At 50.1% G+C, this 16,784-nt stretch overlaps 1 protein-coding gene and 1 long non-coding RNA gene across 3 annotated transcripts in view; both read right to left on the reverse strand.

Annotated features, from left to right (window-relative positions):
- Nucleotides 1-16,688, reverse strand: part of ANP32A (acidic nuclear phosphoprotein 32 family member A) — a 37,624-nt gene extending 20,936 nt beyond the window's left edge. The window contains exon 1 of one of the 2 annotated variants that reach the window (XM_024567681.3): nucleotides 16,559-16,688. In XM_024567681.3, coding sequence (XP_024423449.1) covers nucleotides 16,559-16,612 — 54 coding nt within the window. In that variant the 5' untranslated portion in view covers nucleotides 16,613-16,688. Of the gene's footprint in view, nucleotides 1-15,260; nucleotides 15,385-16,558 lie in introns of those variants that run through there. The other variant, XM_024567680.4, reaches the window with a different exon arrangement.
- On the reverse strand, nucleotides 10,627-13,630 carry LOC123480493 (uncharacterized). The gene is made up of 2 exons (XR_006656523.3): nucleotides 13,239-13,630; nucleotides 10,627-10,839 (listed from the first exon to the last, which is right to left on the reverse strand). It is a non-coding gene; the product is annotated as an uncharacterized lncRNA (long non-coding RNA).
- Nucleotides 16,689-16,784: the final 96 nt, after the last annotated feature.

A 16,784-nucleotide genomic window follows, 5' to 3' on the forward strand; every position in this document is an offset into this window, starting at 1 on the left:
TCCCACCCCATTCAGTTAACCATCCCACCAGGGTTTGTTTACAGATATAAAAACAAATTCAGGATCTTATGTTTCTCCCTTTTACCCCAACTAGAATGTTATGTACAGATCCCTGCTTTGTCTTTCCCCCTGGAGCTCGTATGTTATGGCACACAACAAGTCATCCTTGTTTCTTACTTGCACTGTGTATGGATGTGCCGTCGCTCTCCTTAACCAGTCCCTTATTGATGGCTATTTGTGTTGCTTCCAATCTTTTGCTATAATTCTGCTTATGTCACTTCCCATTCGCCTAGCTTATTAACCAAGAAGCTGGAATCAGATCCCACTTCTGACCCACAAGGGCACAGTCATAGAGCCTCGCAGTCCTCCGATCTAATGGACTCACTGCTGTGCCTATGTGGGCAAGTTACTTCACCCTCCACTCATTCAATAAATACTCCTCCGAACTTACCAAACGCCAGTGCACCAGGCACTGGGGATCCAATGATAAAGGTACCCTTGCCCTTTGCCCCCAGTGTCCAATCTTGGAGAAACAAGCAGAAGGGACTGCTACAATACACAGGTGCAGTTAGTTCAGGTGCCTCGAAGGCCATCTGATTCTGTCTGGAAATGGGCAGCCATACTTTGACCCAGGGGATCAAAAAGAGTAATGCTTACTAACTACCTAGCATGATGCAAGGCTCACAGTAGGCGATCAATAACTGATGAACTTAATTCCTGTCCCAGAAGGGCATCTTGCTGATGGCAAGGGCAGCGAGGTATTCCAGGCAAAGCTGCACGGCATCACCGTACCTGCTCCACGACTCTTCTCACAGGTTGGAATACACTGCTGCTGGTTTATGGAGTACACTCCAGCACCCCAAGCCCCTAATTATGTCGTAGCCTACTTTTACTGGAAAATGATTGGCCTTCTCCCACTTTCCAGACCTTTTAGTGCCTCCAAGGCACCCCGGGCATGCTTTGCATCAGCGTGTACAAGCCCTCGTGTGCGAAGCAAGTCATAGAGGAAACCCAGACACATTCATTCGGGCCCTGGCACAAAAAGGCAAGGGCAGGCACAGTAAAAAGTGGATTTTACTGGGATTTCCCCTGACAGTGTAAAATAATCATTTACAGGGGAAAAAATCCAAAGGAGAAAAATCACTGGACCTCACATTTATTTTGTTTACTTTAATATGCATTCGAGTTCAAAATAAAACATTTTTTAAAATTGGAAATTTCGGCATCATCTGTTCTGCTTTCCTAGGGAAACAAATGCAGCAGGTTTTATGACAGAGAAAAGAAATGGGAGTCAGGAGTCCAGACTACTTCCATATTTCCATATTACCAGCAGCCCCTAAGTGGCTGGGAGAAGGCAGGAGGTCAAAGTGAAGATTCCAAGTTCTGGGTATTGCTCGGAGGTCGAGGACCTGGCTTCACACCCAAGCACAGCTCCTCAGTACTACATGACCTTGTGCTAATTACTTAACTAGCTTTCTGAGCCCAGTTCCCTCATCTCTTAAAGTGGGAATAATCCCACTCATGTTGTAGTATTTCTGTATTGATTAAATAAGAATAAATAGGGTGTCTGGCACATAGACATTCAATAGTTAAAAATAAAACATAGAAAAGATACTACCTTTTCTCAATATTTAGTAAAAAGATGAACATCTAGTGCCTTCCCTTTAGAAGCTCAAACCAGAAGAGTAGGCATCAAATTATTCAGCCCCCATAATAATGGGATGCTAGTTCCTTAACAGTCTAATTAATGAAGTCTTATTTCACCAGAAGCTCCTTTCAAACTCATGAAGGGACACCTGCTTGTAGATGAAAACCATCAACCAATTAAAGCTCATCCTTGTCCCTGGAAGAGGTGGGTCAGGGCTGGATTTTTGGCCTGAATTAACTGTGGGCTTCTCCCCATCAAATAAGCCCCGAGGGCCCTTAGTCCTGCCTCCCCATCTTTGGTCAGAGGTATTAGTAGGCTCTCCCTAGCCCACCCAAATGATCTGGACCCTCAAACTAGGTGGGAGGGACTGAAAGCTGGAATCCAAAGTAGCAATGGGGGCCCTCCAAGAAACTGCCATTTTAAAAAGACCAACAGAATCCCACTGTGACAGGTAGCGAGCGCCCGTGGTTATCAAAACTGGGCCTATCTCTAACGAGGCAGGCAAAAGATCAGCTCCAGGGGGGGGGTTAAGCCCTTGCTTGGAGAGCTGACAGTTACAGCTATGTTTAACATTTCTGCCCCACAACACACCCAGCCATAAGTGAGAAAATAAATCTATCATTGTTAATAAATGCAATCTAGAAGTATAAATTTTTCAAAGTGTGAGTCTAAAGAGGATAATAAAACATTCTGGGATGAAAAGGCAGAGGGTCAGCTGGCCAGGGGAAATACCTAAGCTGGTGAGCAGAATACTGGCCAGTTATATTTTGTCCCTCTTTTGTGTCACTTCAACTCTCCTATTAATCACCTCAGGAATTCGAATCTTAACCTCACTGGGCCTGGCTTGCTCATCAGCAGATGATTCACAGGTACTTACTGATCAGAGAGATACTTAAGGTTCTGGTTTGCGGGGGCTAGAAGTCCAGTGTAGATTACTCAAGTCTTTGCTCAATGCCACCTCCTCAGAGAGGCATTCCTGGATCACCCAACCCCTTTAACACAGATTTGTCTTCATGGGACCTACCTACCAGCAGTTTGACTTGGGTTGGCTTACTGACTGTCTCCCTCAACAGGCAGTACAGATGATGTGCCCCTTTATTCCAGTGCTAGTTATATGCAGAACGCAGAGAGCGGAACCAGGCATACAGCAGGCATTTAACCAATGCAGGCACACCTCAGGCATATTTCAGGTTCGGTTTCAGACCACCTCAACAAAGCAAGAATCGCAATGAAGTGGGTCACATGAATTTTTTGGTTTCCTGGGCATATAAAAGTTACAGTTACACTATGCTGTAGTCTATTAAGTGTACAATACCATTATGTCTAAAAAAATGTGCATACCTTAACTAAAATATACTCCATTGCTATAAGACGCTAAGAGCCTGTTGGGAAAATGGCACTGATAGACCTGCTCAACACAGGGTTCCATAAATCTTCAATTTGTGAAGAATGCAGTATCTGTGTAGAAACAAAATTTCCTATCTGCAGAAATCACCCTCATAACTCAGATTAACATCACACACGAGCAGGCCGTGCTGCGCACCATCAGGGACACCTGCGGCTGTAATAAGCATCCTGGGGCTGGCAAGGCATGCACCCATACAGGTCTGGTTTACGGCTCAGTGGGCACCTTTTAGACCTTGTGGAGTCTACGGCCACTGGTCAAACTCGAAGGTGCTTCTCTCCCATATCCAACCCTCTCCTGTAGAGGCTACACAATAACCACACTGGCCACCTTAACTGAGGGAAGACTCCTGAGTATCTACCTACAGAGGCCAGCTGCCTGGCCTGAAGTGTACCAAGTACCCTTTCACTTTTAAGAGAACAGCATTCCCTTTCAGCTCCCAGGCCTGCTCCTCTAACCCCCACCCCAAACAGCAGCCTTGGAAGGCCCTACTCTAAGAGAAGCCTCCCCAGACTCACAGACCACACCTAAACGTGCCAACAGAACACATAAGGGCATGTCTGCAACAGAGCTGCAAACTGGAAGGGGGCTAAAAAAAGCAGAACCAATCATTATGGCAGCAGGCCAACCTCTGCAGATAGGCCTCTTCAGGCCTACGAGAGAGACAGCTGGGGAGCTCTGCTAAAGTACACGCCTGCCCACTCTTCGCAGGCCACACCCAGGGTGTACCCAAAACTCCATGAAGAAGGGGGGATGTACAGAAGTGAAGGAACGCCCTGGGTGAGTGTGATGGCCAGTCCCTGGCCCTCCATATGGAACAGGTCCCTGTGCCAGAACAGACAGATCCTTTGCACAGGCAGCCAGGCTGGAGGCTGGAAACCAGATGACGTCATCACAAAGCCTTCCTGATGCACCCAGCTGCAGGGGAGCTGTGCTGGGCTCTGCAGGCCCTCCCCACTGCCCTCCAGAGGGGGGATAAAGAGGCACTGACCAACCCAATGGCGAGTGAAGCCACAGTGCACACCCCAGTGAGGTGCTACCAGAATTAGTTGACAGAATGCTACGGCATGACCTGGAAGTCCTGGGATTTCATCTTTACATCACGTGGGAAGGACACAATTTGCTCCCTTTCTTGACTTCTTGGAGATGGAGACTTCTCAGGAGCCGTTTGAATGAAAGACAAAGGCCTGGGAGGGGCAGACAGAGTTCTGCAACCAAGAGGTATGCTAAGAGGCAGGAGGGGCTACTGGCACAGAGAACAGGATCCAGAAATGGCTAGCCAGGCAGAGAACCCCAACCGTTAGGCTATTATGGGAAAGGGAGACCCTAGGGCAGGAGAAGTCCACATCTAGGGAGATGTTACTCCAGCCCCACCTCAAATATGGGGGCTCTGCCTCCTGCCTGGGGCCCCTCCTACCCCTTCCCACCTGCTTTAGCAGCTCCAAGTGAGGCCTCCTGCTGGGGCAGGTAAAGACAGCTCCCCCAAGAACTGCTCCTACCATACACAAGCTCAGACACCTAGGAAGGGGCCTCCTTCAGACAGACTGGCTCCCCCTGTCCAAACAGCTTGTTCAAGCCTGGACTGGTTAGAATCTACTAACCTTCAGGGGCTGTCCACAATACACACCTGGCACAAACATCATTTCTTCCAGTCCTAACAACACCCCCCAGAAACAGGTATTGTTAGTCACCATTTCACAGATGAGGCAACTGAGGCTCAGAGAGGGTACCTGCCAGGTGTCTTCAAGCAGTGGAGCTCCTACTCCTGGGCACTGCCCACCACACCTGACTTAGAGAAGGCCCACTGACCTGCTTCCCAATCCCCTGAAAATCAAGGATGGACCAAGTCCAGGCTTGCTCAACACTCCAGCAGCAGCCTCATGAAATACAGGTAAATGTGAAATTACAAGTGTAATGAGCAGGAATGTGCATGTATGTGAATTGTGTGGCCAGGCCAAAGACCAGATTCCCTGCCTCCAGTAGGTTAAGTCCTTCACCTTTCTTTCCTATTTCCTGTTTTCCTTGTTCCATTTTCCTCTCCTTTTACCTCTACTTAGTTTTCTTCTTCCTACCTGCTGTAAACTTCTGCACCTGCCTTACTGCAGTGGCTCCCAACTGTGCTTCAGAGCCTCGTTCAGAGTCTTCTAAAAATACAGACTGGGCACCACCCTTGGAGAGGATTCCTTAGCTGGGCAGAGCCTGGGAATTTCTTAAAATGCTCCCCTTGTGGTTCCAACATACAGCTGCGGTTGCAATCTGCCTCCCTAACCACACACCTTTCCCCATCTGTGGGCTGAGTTCTCCAGCATCCCCCCAAGCCCACCACCACCTTTCTGTGACCCACTCCCCCCAGCCCAGGACACAGGAACTGGATTCAACAAATTCAGTCTGTGACACAGATCCTCAACTAGCAGACTGAACATATACCTCCATGCATCACGCTGGAAGCAGGCCCTGCCAGTGAAAGTGGTCTCCCTTCACCCCTCCCTCCAGTCACATCACTTGTGCCTGCTGGTGAGGCCAATAGCTAAGGTGAAGGTGGTTACATAATGTGGGTTGAGTCCCTCCCTGGGATGCATGCCCTTGAAAGTAATCTCTTTAATTTTACCATCACAGGATCTTGCCTCAACCATCTTATCACCCCCACCCTTTCTCTCTCTCCCCCCCTCCCCCAACACTCTCTCCTGTGAGTTCTGCAGGAGGCAGTGGAATCTGGCGATCCAGTCCTTCTAGACACCTGTGACTGCCACGTCCCAACACCACTTTACTAAGATGCCTCACACAAACACTGCAGGCTCCAGCTTCACTCAGGCTCTCCATCCCTGCTTTTGCAGCCTGAAGCTGGTCCTGTCCTTCACTTATTCCCAGCCTGAGGATACGTAAGTAGGAGAGGTCTACAGAAGGAATCCTCTCACCTCAGCCATGTCTGGGCCTCTCCAGACATCTGGCCTTTGCTGGACCCTAAGGGATAACCTGACGGAGCTTTGGTGGGAAGGGGGCAGGGGAGATCTGTACACACAGCCTAACCGTGCAGCACGGAGCTGACACGCAGGAACGGATACTTGATTTGCTGGGGATCTCAGGCAGATCATCGGATTTCCCCCGGTTTTCAAAGAAGGGTTAAGAATGCTATCCACTCCCACCCATCACACACCAGGGCTGGGAAGATCTTAATAAGGAAAGAGAGCTTGGTAAGGTACAGGCATTTCCTATATAGCATGAACTTTCATGACCGAATTAAAAATAAAACAAGCAACTGATTAGAGCAGTGGTCTCCTAAGTGGATCACCCAAGAACAATCCACTGGGATCCAGGAAGAAAATATTAGGACTTTTAGTATCTTTTAACTTCCCCTTACTTTTTAGTGTTGTTTTATGACTTGCATATATTTATATATAGGTATGTGAATAACCCCTAACTAAATGGTAAACATACTGGGCCTCAGATTCAAATTTTTTACTATTATGGGATGTAAAACTTGGAAAAAGTTGAAGACCACAGGGCTGAAAAAATATGAAATCACCCACCCAGTGGCAAAAGCTCCCAACCCACTCAGTGGAGAGCTAATAGCTCAGTGCTTGGCTTACCAAAGAGAGGGTGATAAAAATGACAAGAACATGCAAGTACACGGCTTCTTCATCCAACTGACACTTCTAGAATGCCCACCGTGAGCCAAGTACAGTGCTGTGCTCTGAGGATACACAGAGCAAAGCAGAAACAGGTCCTTTAAATCAAGCAGCTTACCAGCTAAGCAGGGGGAGGGATGCTAATTAAAACACTCACATGCAGGAATGTATAATTGCAATCTGAAGCACTTTGAAGGTAATTTCTGTAAGAGTTTTCTAACAAAGGAACCAGACCTAGAGCCGAGGAGGGGTGGAGGATGAAGGAGATGGTAAAGATGGTTACATGCTAAGTAGGTGGTGGTGGCAGTTACAGCTTGGAGTAGATTTGAGCCACTGAAAGGCAGTGAGTGAGTGAGGCCAGCACAACAGGAAGCAGGGCAAGGGAAAAGATGGGAGGAAGAGGCTAACAGTGGCCAGTCCACGCAGGACCTTGTTGTTTTGCTAAGGAGTCTGGACTTTATCCTAAGAACAACGGTGTATTTTAAGTATGGGGTAACACGATTTCATCTGTGTTTTGGTAAGAGTATTCTGGCTGAAGTTTCAAGCGTGGCTTCCAGGGGGCTGTGGTGCAGGGAAATTAGTTGGCAAGCAGTAGAGAGTACTTTTGAGTTGACAGAACTTGTAGTGGATAGAAAGAGGATCACGTGTGTGCATGTTAGGAGGGGGATGGAGGAGGCTCCACTGTCATGGTTCCCCCTTTGAATATGCTGAATGTGAGGTGCTTTGAGGATACTCAGGTGGAGATATCAGGTGAGTCCTGTGCCTAGTAAACAGCAGCCACTGATGACAGAGGCTAAGCCTTTGTGGGGAGGGAATACAGAAAAAGAGGGCCCAGGTGTAACTGAGTCTAGTATTTCATGGCCACAGAGGGCCAAAAGGCCACCAGAGACTGAGGAGCAGCCAGAGCTATAGGAGAAAGACCAGAGAAAGGGAGGGGCAAGAGGGAAGGTATCATGAAGGTCAGGGTGTAAATACTGCTGCTGAGGAGTCACACAAGAGAAGACAGTGAAGGCTGCTGGGGTTTTGGAAGCTATTTAGTTAGGAAGCACACCAGACTGAAGAGGGTAGGCAACAGGGAATGCAGGAGGTCGCTACAGACAATTCACCAAGCTGCAGGCAAAAGGGAAGAGACACGAGGTTCGGCAATGAGATAAAAGAATTGAGGGAGTTTTTCCATTTGCTTAGGGATGGGAGAAACACTCCAACCAGAGCAGCATTCACATGAGAGTGGCTAGGTGCCCAGAAGGAAGAGAGCAGGCAGGGACGAGACCCAAAGGACAGGTGAGCTGGGTACAGACTTGGTGTAGTAATTTCTTTGGAAACCAGGAGGTTTCAATTTTCTCTGAGGGAGGGGGTTGTGGCAGGTGGGGGGGAAGGTTTGAGAAAGTAAGTGGGCAGTTTGAGAAGAGTCTAGAATAGTTGCTGAGGGCAGTGACAAAAGGAGTTGCCCAGGAGAGGGGCAAGTCGTGACATTATCCTCAGCAGAAACAACCTGGTGACCCAACGCTGGGGCTGCGCCACGTTGTTTGGACGGAATAGTTATAAAACACATCTAGAAGCAACAAATTTACTGCTGAATTGCTTGTAGGGAAAAATAACTTCTAGCAATTTTGAATCTATAGCTTCTAACCTCTTTTCCCATTGAAACAAATGTAACTTTTATATATATAATGTGTCTGTTGATAACGTGAAGTTTATTTTTAAGTGAATGCCAGCTATGGTGTTCTAACAGAACTAACCATAACAACACATATACCGTTTATTGAGTGCTCACTGTGCGCCAGAGACCGTGTGTAGGTACAACCACATCGTCACTTTACACACACAAGGAAGGAAGGAAGGCGCTGTGAGGTGAAGGGGTTTGCTTGCCCAAGTGCCACAGCCAAATGGGGGGGTTGGGGTGGGCGGTGGGAGGGACAGGATGAAACGCCCAGCAGTCTGGGTGGTGGCAGCAGCCCAGTGCACTCTTCCCTCTACAACCTTCCTCCTCCTCACTGGTAAATAAAGGTGGGAGCCCCAGGCACCCTGCAAGTGTGCAGGACACCAAATGATGGAGGGCAATGGGCAATGAGCGTAGAGAGAAGGGGGCGGAGGAACATGCCTGACTTAGGGCCACTGGACCCACGAGCAACCCCAGACTGCATCCAGCCAGGGTAGGAATTTAGAGTAATGACTCCCTAACACCATGAGAAAGACTTAGAAGGGAGAGAGCAGTCTGAAATTTTAAAAAAAGGGACTGAGAGATAAGCTGGCTTAAAAGCAGGAGAAATCACTGACCTTCGCAATGCTGCAAACGGCATTCTCTCCATCAAACCACAAAATAAATACTTGAGTGTGAAAGAACCTTAATATTCTCTTTTAAATGTCTTTCAAACACTAACAAGTAATGAAATCAATTTATGGGTCAAAGCCAGCACACTTTTTCCAACAAACAGATAGTGTGTTTTACACATAGTAAGGGGCTTGCTTTCAGTTTTTCAAATAGCAGGTCTGCATACGCTCACTGGGCAGTGGGGTAAAACACTTCTTATTGTGGGGATTACAAAGTCTGAAAGCCCCCGGTCTCATTCAACACCCCTACTTCAGAGTGAAGAAAACAGAGACCTAAAGCAGCTGAACGACATAGACCAAGGTAGTTAACAGCAAAGCTGAGAACAGCACTCAAGTCAAAGTCTCTAATAACTTTCTGGTAATTTCCTCACCAAACTGTAATCTCCAAATGCAAATAACTTCTGGGAAAGCCAGCCCTGACTTTATTCCACATTAGAGTAAAAAACAGTGGAGTCCAGTAAGCTGATCCTTTAGATCTGATGCCTGGAGCAAGTCTGGGTAAAGGAGAAGATAAAATGAGTGTACAAGGCAGCTGTAGCGCTAAACCAAAATTTGAGCGAAACCACGGGGGTTGCAGGGTGTGGCCCAGTAGGCACAGAACAGGACCTGGTGTGGCAGAACGGAGACACTGTATCTTGTTTACAGACTTGGAATTAACAAATATCAGGACAACTGGTTCTATACAAGGAGGCTGCTTCCATGTCTGGGCAGGTGGCCCAGGGCCACGGGTGCTTTGTGCATCTCTTTCGACAAATTTTATTAAACGAGAAGTTCTGAACAACAGATGCCTTCACAATTCTCCATCCTTGCCAGACACCATCTCTTTAATGAAAACATCATTGTTGGGTATTTATCATTTGTTGTAAAATTGTATTTCAACGTAAGGTTAAGAGTCAGAGTCAGGTCCATGTTTCTCTACTTGTGGCAGGACGGCAGTGGTGATGGGAACTAGTGGAGGGCACTTTCTAGGAGACTAGAACTAGCCAGAGCAGGGAATGGGCAGGGCAGAACAGGGGCAGGGGAGGGCATGGCCGCAAACATCTTTCTGTAAAGGAGTGCCCTCTCTGGATACCACAGTAACGAGCCTCCTTTTTACCAAGTTAGAATTCAGGGCAAACAACTGGGCCAAGTTCACTGTACCAGGGCTCATCACCACTCAGCCACAAGTTCCCTGCTCCTTTCCTAAGTGACTACACCGAGGTAGGGAGGGCAGGCACAGTGGAAAGGAGGCGTCTGATGAGTATCCCATACACTCTCCACAAAGGATCACCAACAGCTCCAAGTTTCTATTTCAATGTGGTATGATTAATTTGGACTGAGGCTCTGGGATGACCAGCCCTCAAAGCTCAATCAGGTGCCTGTGTTACAAATAAGGATTGTGTAAGTCTAGAGTAAGTCACCTTGAGAGGCTGGTGGTGCAGCAGCAGCTAAGACTGGGAACCGGGTCTGTGGTTTGCTGTCCTTAAAATACAGGCCACAGTTATGGGAACTGAGGTTTGTTCCCTTGGACTTAGCACCTTCTCCCCCAGACCTGGCCACCCTCACGTCCATTCCTTCTGTTCATTAGCTCAGACACAGGAGGCTGGAGTTAGAAAGAAGAGCTCTGAAACTCAAAGCCACTTTACTGCTGGTTTATTCCCCAGGAAGCATGAATGGTGTAAGAGCAGCAGGACCAAACAAGAGATTCCAGGATTATCTGTGGTTTTCAATGCTCTGTGCTCGAGGGCCTGAAGCCAGCCACTGGGTACACGGATGCTGCACTTTCCGCAGACCTCAAAGCTCGAACCGTTGCAGTTCAAAGCTCCTTCCTTCTAGCTCTGAGGAGACATCTAAAATGTAAGAGCAACCATTTAACTACAAGATATGCAAAAGCCTTTTGAAATATTCTGATTATGCAAGATAAAGAGTTTTAGCTGGTTACACAGAACCTCTGGATAGTAGGAGCGTTCAATTTTAAATGGGTAGCAAGGGCAATTGCTCTTCTAATGCAGGTTTCTTGGATTGAGTCTGATTTCCACTAGGTATCAAACTAAAGAGCACACACAATAAGATTTGAAAAGCCCCCTACAACACCAACCAAATAAACGGCTTGCCACATGCTTAATAAAAAAAAAAATTTAACTCCAAAACCCAGATTCCAGGGTCTCTCTCCCAAATCTACTAAAACCAGAGATCACCAAACTTTTTCTGTGAAGAACCAGATAGTACACTTTACCTAGAGGCAAAACTGACAGTGCTACACAGGCATTTTCATGAAAGAAAACAAATTTCCACCACTCTTTTATTGATAAAATAATAATATATATAACAAGCATAATTTTTGTAACAAAGGTGTAGCATAAGTAAAATTCTTTTTTGAGTGGGGGGATACTACCTTCCTTACTTAACTGGAATTCAAAGTTAAGTGTTCCATATCATCAAACTGAGTGCAGTGTTTATTTGCACAATTATTCGTAGCTCATGGCGCTGTACGAAAACAGGTTCCTCAGGTGCATCTGGTGCTGGACCACGTTTGGGACCCAATGGACTATATAACTTTCAAGGTTCTTACTGTCCCACTAAAGGGCCTCTGGCTTTACAACGGGAGGAGAGCCCAACACTGCGTTGTGCCTGCTGTCGGACCGTGCAACCCTCTCTGCCATCCTCGGTGACTCACTCTCACAACAGGGAGGACAGGATGTCACAGAGCTTGGCCCACCCAGAAGGAGTCGTTGGGAGGATTGAGAGGTGTTATTAGCATACTAGTCCCCGACAATTCTGTTGTTTTTTGGCTGTAGATGGAGACTAATAAAAATGAAAAATGCATTACATCCAAGATCCCATACAAACCACTGCCTCACAAGTTTCTGTCTTCTCATTACCCCAAACACATCTCCCAACACCTGAAAGGCCAGAGTCGTTTTAGCCTAACCAGAGGTGACATGCTCAACCAAACCCAGAAAGCACATGGCTTCCCCCTTAACGTGACAACCCACGAAGCTGCTGGTCCTGACCCACACCATCAACGTGTTCAACCAAGAGGCTCTCCCGTCTTCATACCTGCAATGGCAGCAAACTCACCAGCTTATAAGGTGTTTCAAAACCACTGAAACTAAAAAGCTCCTCCCTAAGGTATTTAACAAAAAAGGGTGCTTCGGGAGAGGTAGCTGAGTAGAGGTTGAGTACAGACTACCTGTGATAAGCTGTCTTCAATTTCCTCATGTGTAACCTAAGAGTAATAAGAGTATCTACCTCATAGTGCTGTTGTGGGGACTAAATTAACTGATATGCACAATCCACTAAGAACTGTGCCAAGCACAGCATGGCTACAATGTTTGCATTAGCTGTTATTATTAGCTATTATTATTCTGGCCCAAAAAGGAGCTCAGAGTTGTGCCTCATGGCACCCCCGTACCTCTCAGAGAGTAACACTGTCATAGAATAAGCACCCGAGGGCTAGATCAAGCCAGCTTTGCCACTTAACTCACTAAATAGGATTATTATTTCTGTTCTCCAGGTAGGGAAACCAAGGTTCAAAAAGGTAGGTTAGGCTGACCTGCCTGAGGTCACAGAGGCAAGTTAACTTACCTTATTATCTTTCTGTGGCAGAGGGAATTCAAACTCAGGTCTGTGTGGTTCCAGAACCCAGATTCACTGTGGACTCAGCCCCCAGACTCAAAGCTACCATCAGCAGCAGCAATTCAGTAACAAAACATAACTGACCATGACTACCCCGAGCTCACGTTCAATTTTCTGCCTGTGAATTCCTGGTTAGCTTGCATAAACTGGAATTAATATCAGGCTACTTGAACCCAATTAGGTAGTAAGTCAGACTGGAAAACATCATGCAGTGTATTCCAAAGGTCAAAGTTAAATCTGGCTTACGGGGCAGCCTTTGCCCAGCACTGCTATGAAAGCTAGTCTCTATGCAGACACCAGTTTAACCAGTGAGGTGTTTTATCAGCATCCTACCGGCTTTAAAAAGTCCCAGAGAGATGCCACCTACAGGACGCCTTGTCTACCTCTGCAGTAAATAGCCAGAGAAAGGCAGTCCGCAGAAAGACATCGCTTACTTTTTAAAAAGCAAACCGTATTCCCTTCTCTCTTCCATTTACTGTTATATTTGCTACTGTAGCTGCCTTCCCGTTGGAAAAAATAAAAGGAGGAGGTCAGAGAAGAACGAAGGGGGACTCCCCTAGCAGCCTGCAGGGCGCTGCAACACCCACCTGAAACACGGAGCAAGACCTACCTTCCCCGTAGAGCCCAGCCTGAGGGCGTTTCCCCAACTACTCGACAACTCGTCCCTCCCGGGTAGCGACTGCGGTCCTTGGCTTCAGTTGGGGGCCTCTACAGTTGCGTGCGTGTTCCCTCCCAAAAAAGAAACCTCCTGTTCAATTTCTTCCCCCACCCTGCCATCAGTTCCGAGGAGTGAATAAACACCAGGGCGATCAGTTCCTTAGGGCCACATTTAACTACGTCTAAACGCCTGCAGGAGGAAGGGCGAATTACTGAAGAGAAGATGGGGGAGGGAGTACCATGGGGGGTAGGGGGAGCGCTGGAACTAAAGATCGTCGCCCTCCCCGTGCAAGGGCAATCGCTATGCCCCAGCAAAGCCTCAGGCCGGTGGCACAGGGAGGAAACACTCACAGGGGCCCCGACCACATCCGAGGGTCCCGGGGCCAGATCCCCCTGCTGCCTTCACGTCCAGGCCCGTCGGGGTAATGGCGCAAGGTTCTGCCCCCCCCCCACCCCCCGCGACAACAGCCGCGGTGACAAAATGGCAGCCTGGCGCCCGCCAGTCGTGCCACAAGCAAGCAGGGCCCTGGCGGCCGCCCCTGCCCCCCAATAACGCTTCGGCACCCTTCGGACTCGGCCTCGGGTGGGCCTGGCGGTTGAAGAAATAATAAATAAAACACCTCGAGCTCCAAACCAGCTCGGGACGCCCAAAGGCCCGCACGGGGCCAACTAACGCGCCCACGCCCCAGCCCGCCCGCACCAGGCCCAGCCACCCTCCCGCCAGAGCCCGCAGGGAGCCAGGGGCCCGCATTCAGGGCCCGCGCCCGGCGCCGGCCGCACTATGGGGGAGGGGCGGGGCGGGCCGCGCGAGACCCGGGAAACATGGCTGCTCGTCCTATTTCAGCGGCGCGGCGTGGCCACCAGCCCCCGGACCAGAGTTGGGAGAGGCTCGGAAGGTGGGTGTGTGGGGGACCCTGAGGGCCGCGCGGTGGGCACGGGAGCAGGGGGCGCTGTCCGGGCGCTGTTTGTCTTAAGGACGTTAAAAAAAATAGTTCCTCCTCCCCCACCTCTTTTGTCCCTCATTAGCTAGCGTTCTCCCCCTCCTCCCCAAACGTGCAGAAAGTGCCCCCTCCACTTTGAACCCCACCTGGCCTTGAGGCCCGGGGCAAGCGCGTGGGCAGAGCGCCTGGGTGGCGAGGGGGCGAAGCGTGAGAAATCACTCCCAGCTCGGCGCGCTCCCCTCCCCCCAGCACACACTCGGGGAAGTTTAAAGAGCCGGTTCGACCCGCTTTCTAGCTCGCTCCCAGTTGGCCAGCAGTGTGGATGGGGTTGGCCAGGTGATCCGAGTCCCCACACACAGCCACCCGCGGAGACCCAGGCCCCCTGCTCGGCGCCATTCCCCGTCCGCACAGGGGGCTTCCGGAAAGTACGCGGGAAGACCGAGGCCCGGGCCCCCTCCCCCACCACCACACCCAGCCCCCAAATCCTCCGGCCGGGTGTTGGAGCCAGGATGAAACCGGCCAGAAAAAGGCAAGTCGCCGGCAAATTGTTCGAGGCAACTCTTGCCTTTTCCGCCAGGCACCCCTCCCCGCCCTCCGCCACCCCCTCCCCGCCCTGCGCGCCATCAGGCACTGCACGTCTACAGTCCACAGCTGCGTTATGATGGGGAGAGGCACAAAAAGGATCTTGTTTTCAAAAGTCTCACTCAGGTTGCAGGGAGGAACTAGAGAAAAGAGGAAGCAAGGCCTGTCTTAGCCAGGGATTTGGGTTTTAACCAGCGGGAGGGGCGACAGGTCACACTGTTCCCTTAACTCTGGAACCCTGGCCACCAAGGCTGGAGCGAAGGCCCTCCCGCCGGTGTTCTCCTGGTCCCCCCCAGGGGCGACTAAAGGAGTCGGCCAGCGTCTCTGCCTCAGACCCAGGTTCTCCTCCGCAGAGCCGCCAACTCGCATAAAACACTGTTTGTAAGCGAGAGGGAGCCAGAAAAAAAACCAAACAAAAACAAAAACAAAAAACGAGCGTTCGAGTAACCCACCCTGGCCTTCGTCCTCCTCCTCCTCGAGGTGGGCTTTCGCTGAGCCTCCCAGTTCCCAGCCATGTAAGTTTCCTTCGGCCCTACTCCCGCCGCTGCCCCAATCAATAACGGGGACGGGAAGGCAAACTCCCATCCCAAAGCTGCGTGTTCGCTATGCCCGCATCAATCTGGACCCAGCCAATACCCACCACGGGCACCAGCTCCGGGCAGCTCGCGTCCTGACAAAGTTTCCTGTGCCCATTTATTAGCCAGGTGGTCGCCCAGGAGCCCACCCTAGAGAAAGACCTGCCGGGGACACCAGGGTTCGAAGGCTGGCATCCGGAGAGAACAGGGGCTAGGGGGGACCGGGACGTAGCCTTTGGGTAACTTGCAATAGCGATCGCTCGAGGTGGGGAGGCGCGGGGATTATCGGTGCCTTCGCACGTTCGAAAATCCCTCCCCCTCTCCTTCCCATTTATCCTGCCTTCCTAAGGAAAGGAAGAAATATCAGCATCTGGCCCGAAGGTGGGGTGGAAAGAGTGAGGGAGAAAGAGGAGGAGAGGAAGGAGGCAGAGAAAGGGAGGGAGGGAGAGAAAGGGCGCGTTCACGAACACTACAAAGTTACAAATATGGCTCCCCCGTCTCTCGCCTCATCACTGCAAAGAAATGAAGACGCACTTTAAACTCGAGCCATTCCCAACTCCACTGCAGCCCCCTCCCCACGCGCTCTCCCTGGGGGCCTCGGCCCACATTTATCAGAAACTAAACCGGACTCGCGGAGCCCAAAACTTATTGTGTGTGCGCGAGGGAGAGAGAAAGGGAGGGGGAAGGCGCGGGAGGGGGCTGGAGGAGGGTATTCATTTATAAAATATAAACCCCCTTTTTTGTTGTTGTTAAATCCAGGAGGCAGCCCCTCTCCTCCTCCTCCTCCCTCGTTAATCTTTTCCTCCAGACGGAGTCATGGGAGCAGCGAGCTCAGAGGGTCATTTTGCCTCATTCTCTCCGACCCAAACGCGTGCGCCCGCTGGCCCCCGATGGGTGCACACTTGCACGCACACTCGCACCCACACTCGCACACGCGGGAGCACACGCACAGGTAGTCACACACCAAGGGCAGCGGCGGCGGCAGCCGGAACATGCTCGGATGGCATTGCAACCCCCAACCTTGTAATTCATTTGCAGTCCGACCCCCAAACCCATACCTCCCAGGCTACCCCCCTCAAAAAAAAAGTGCCTCACCCCGCAACGCACACACACAGACACACTCACACACAAAGTAGGAGAATGGACCGACAGAGATATTTTTGGCAAATGCTCACATCAGAGGGCGTCCTGTTCCGCAGCTCTAAATGAATCCGTTTGTCCATTTCCATCTCTCGCGCTCTCTCTCTGCAGAGGCTCCCGCGCCGGCGGAATTCAATCAATAAACCCCGAACCCACGGCCGCGCGTTTTAGGACTTTGAAGGCTCAACCAGCTCCGCTCGGTTCTCGAGCCCCCAGCACCCGCGGCGCACACAAACCTGATCACGGTGGAGGCGGGATTTG

Source organism: Desmodus rotundus, chromosome 7, assembly GCF_022682495.2.
Source record: "Desmodus rotundus isolate HL8 chromosome 7, HLdesRot8A.1, whole genome shotgun sequence".
NCBI classification, from domain to species: Eukaryota; Metazoa; Chordata; class Mammalia; order Chiroptera; family Phyllostomidae; genus Desmodus; species Desmodus rotundus.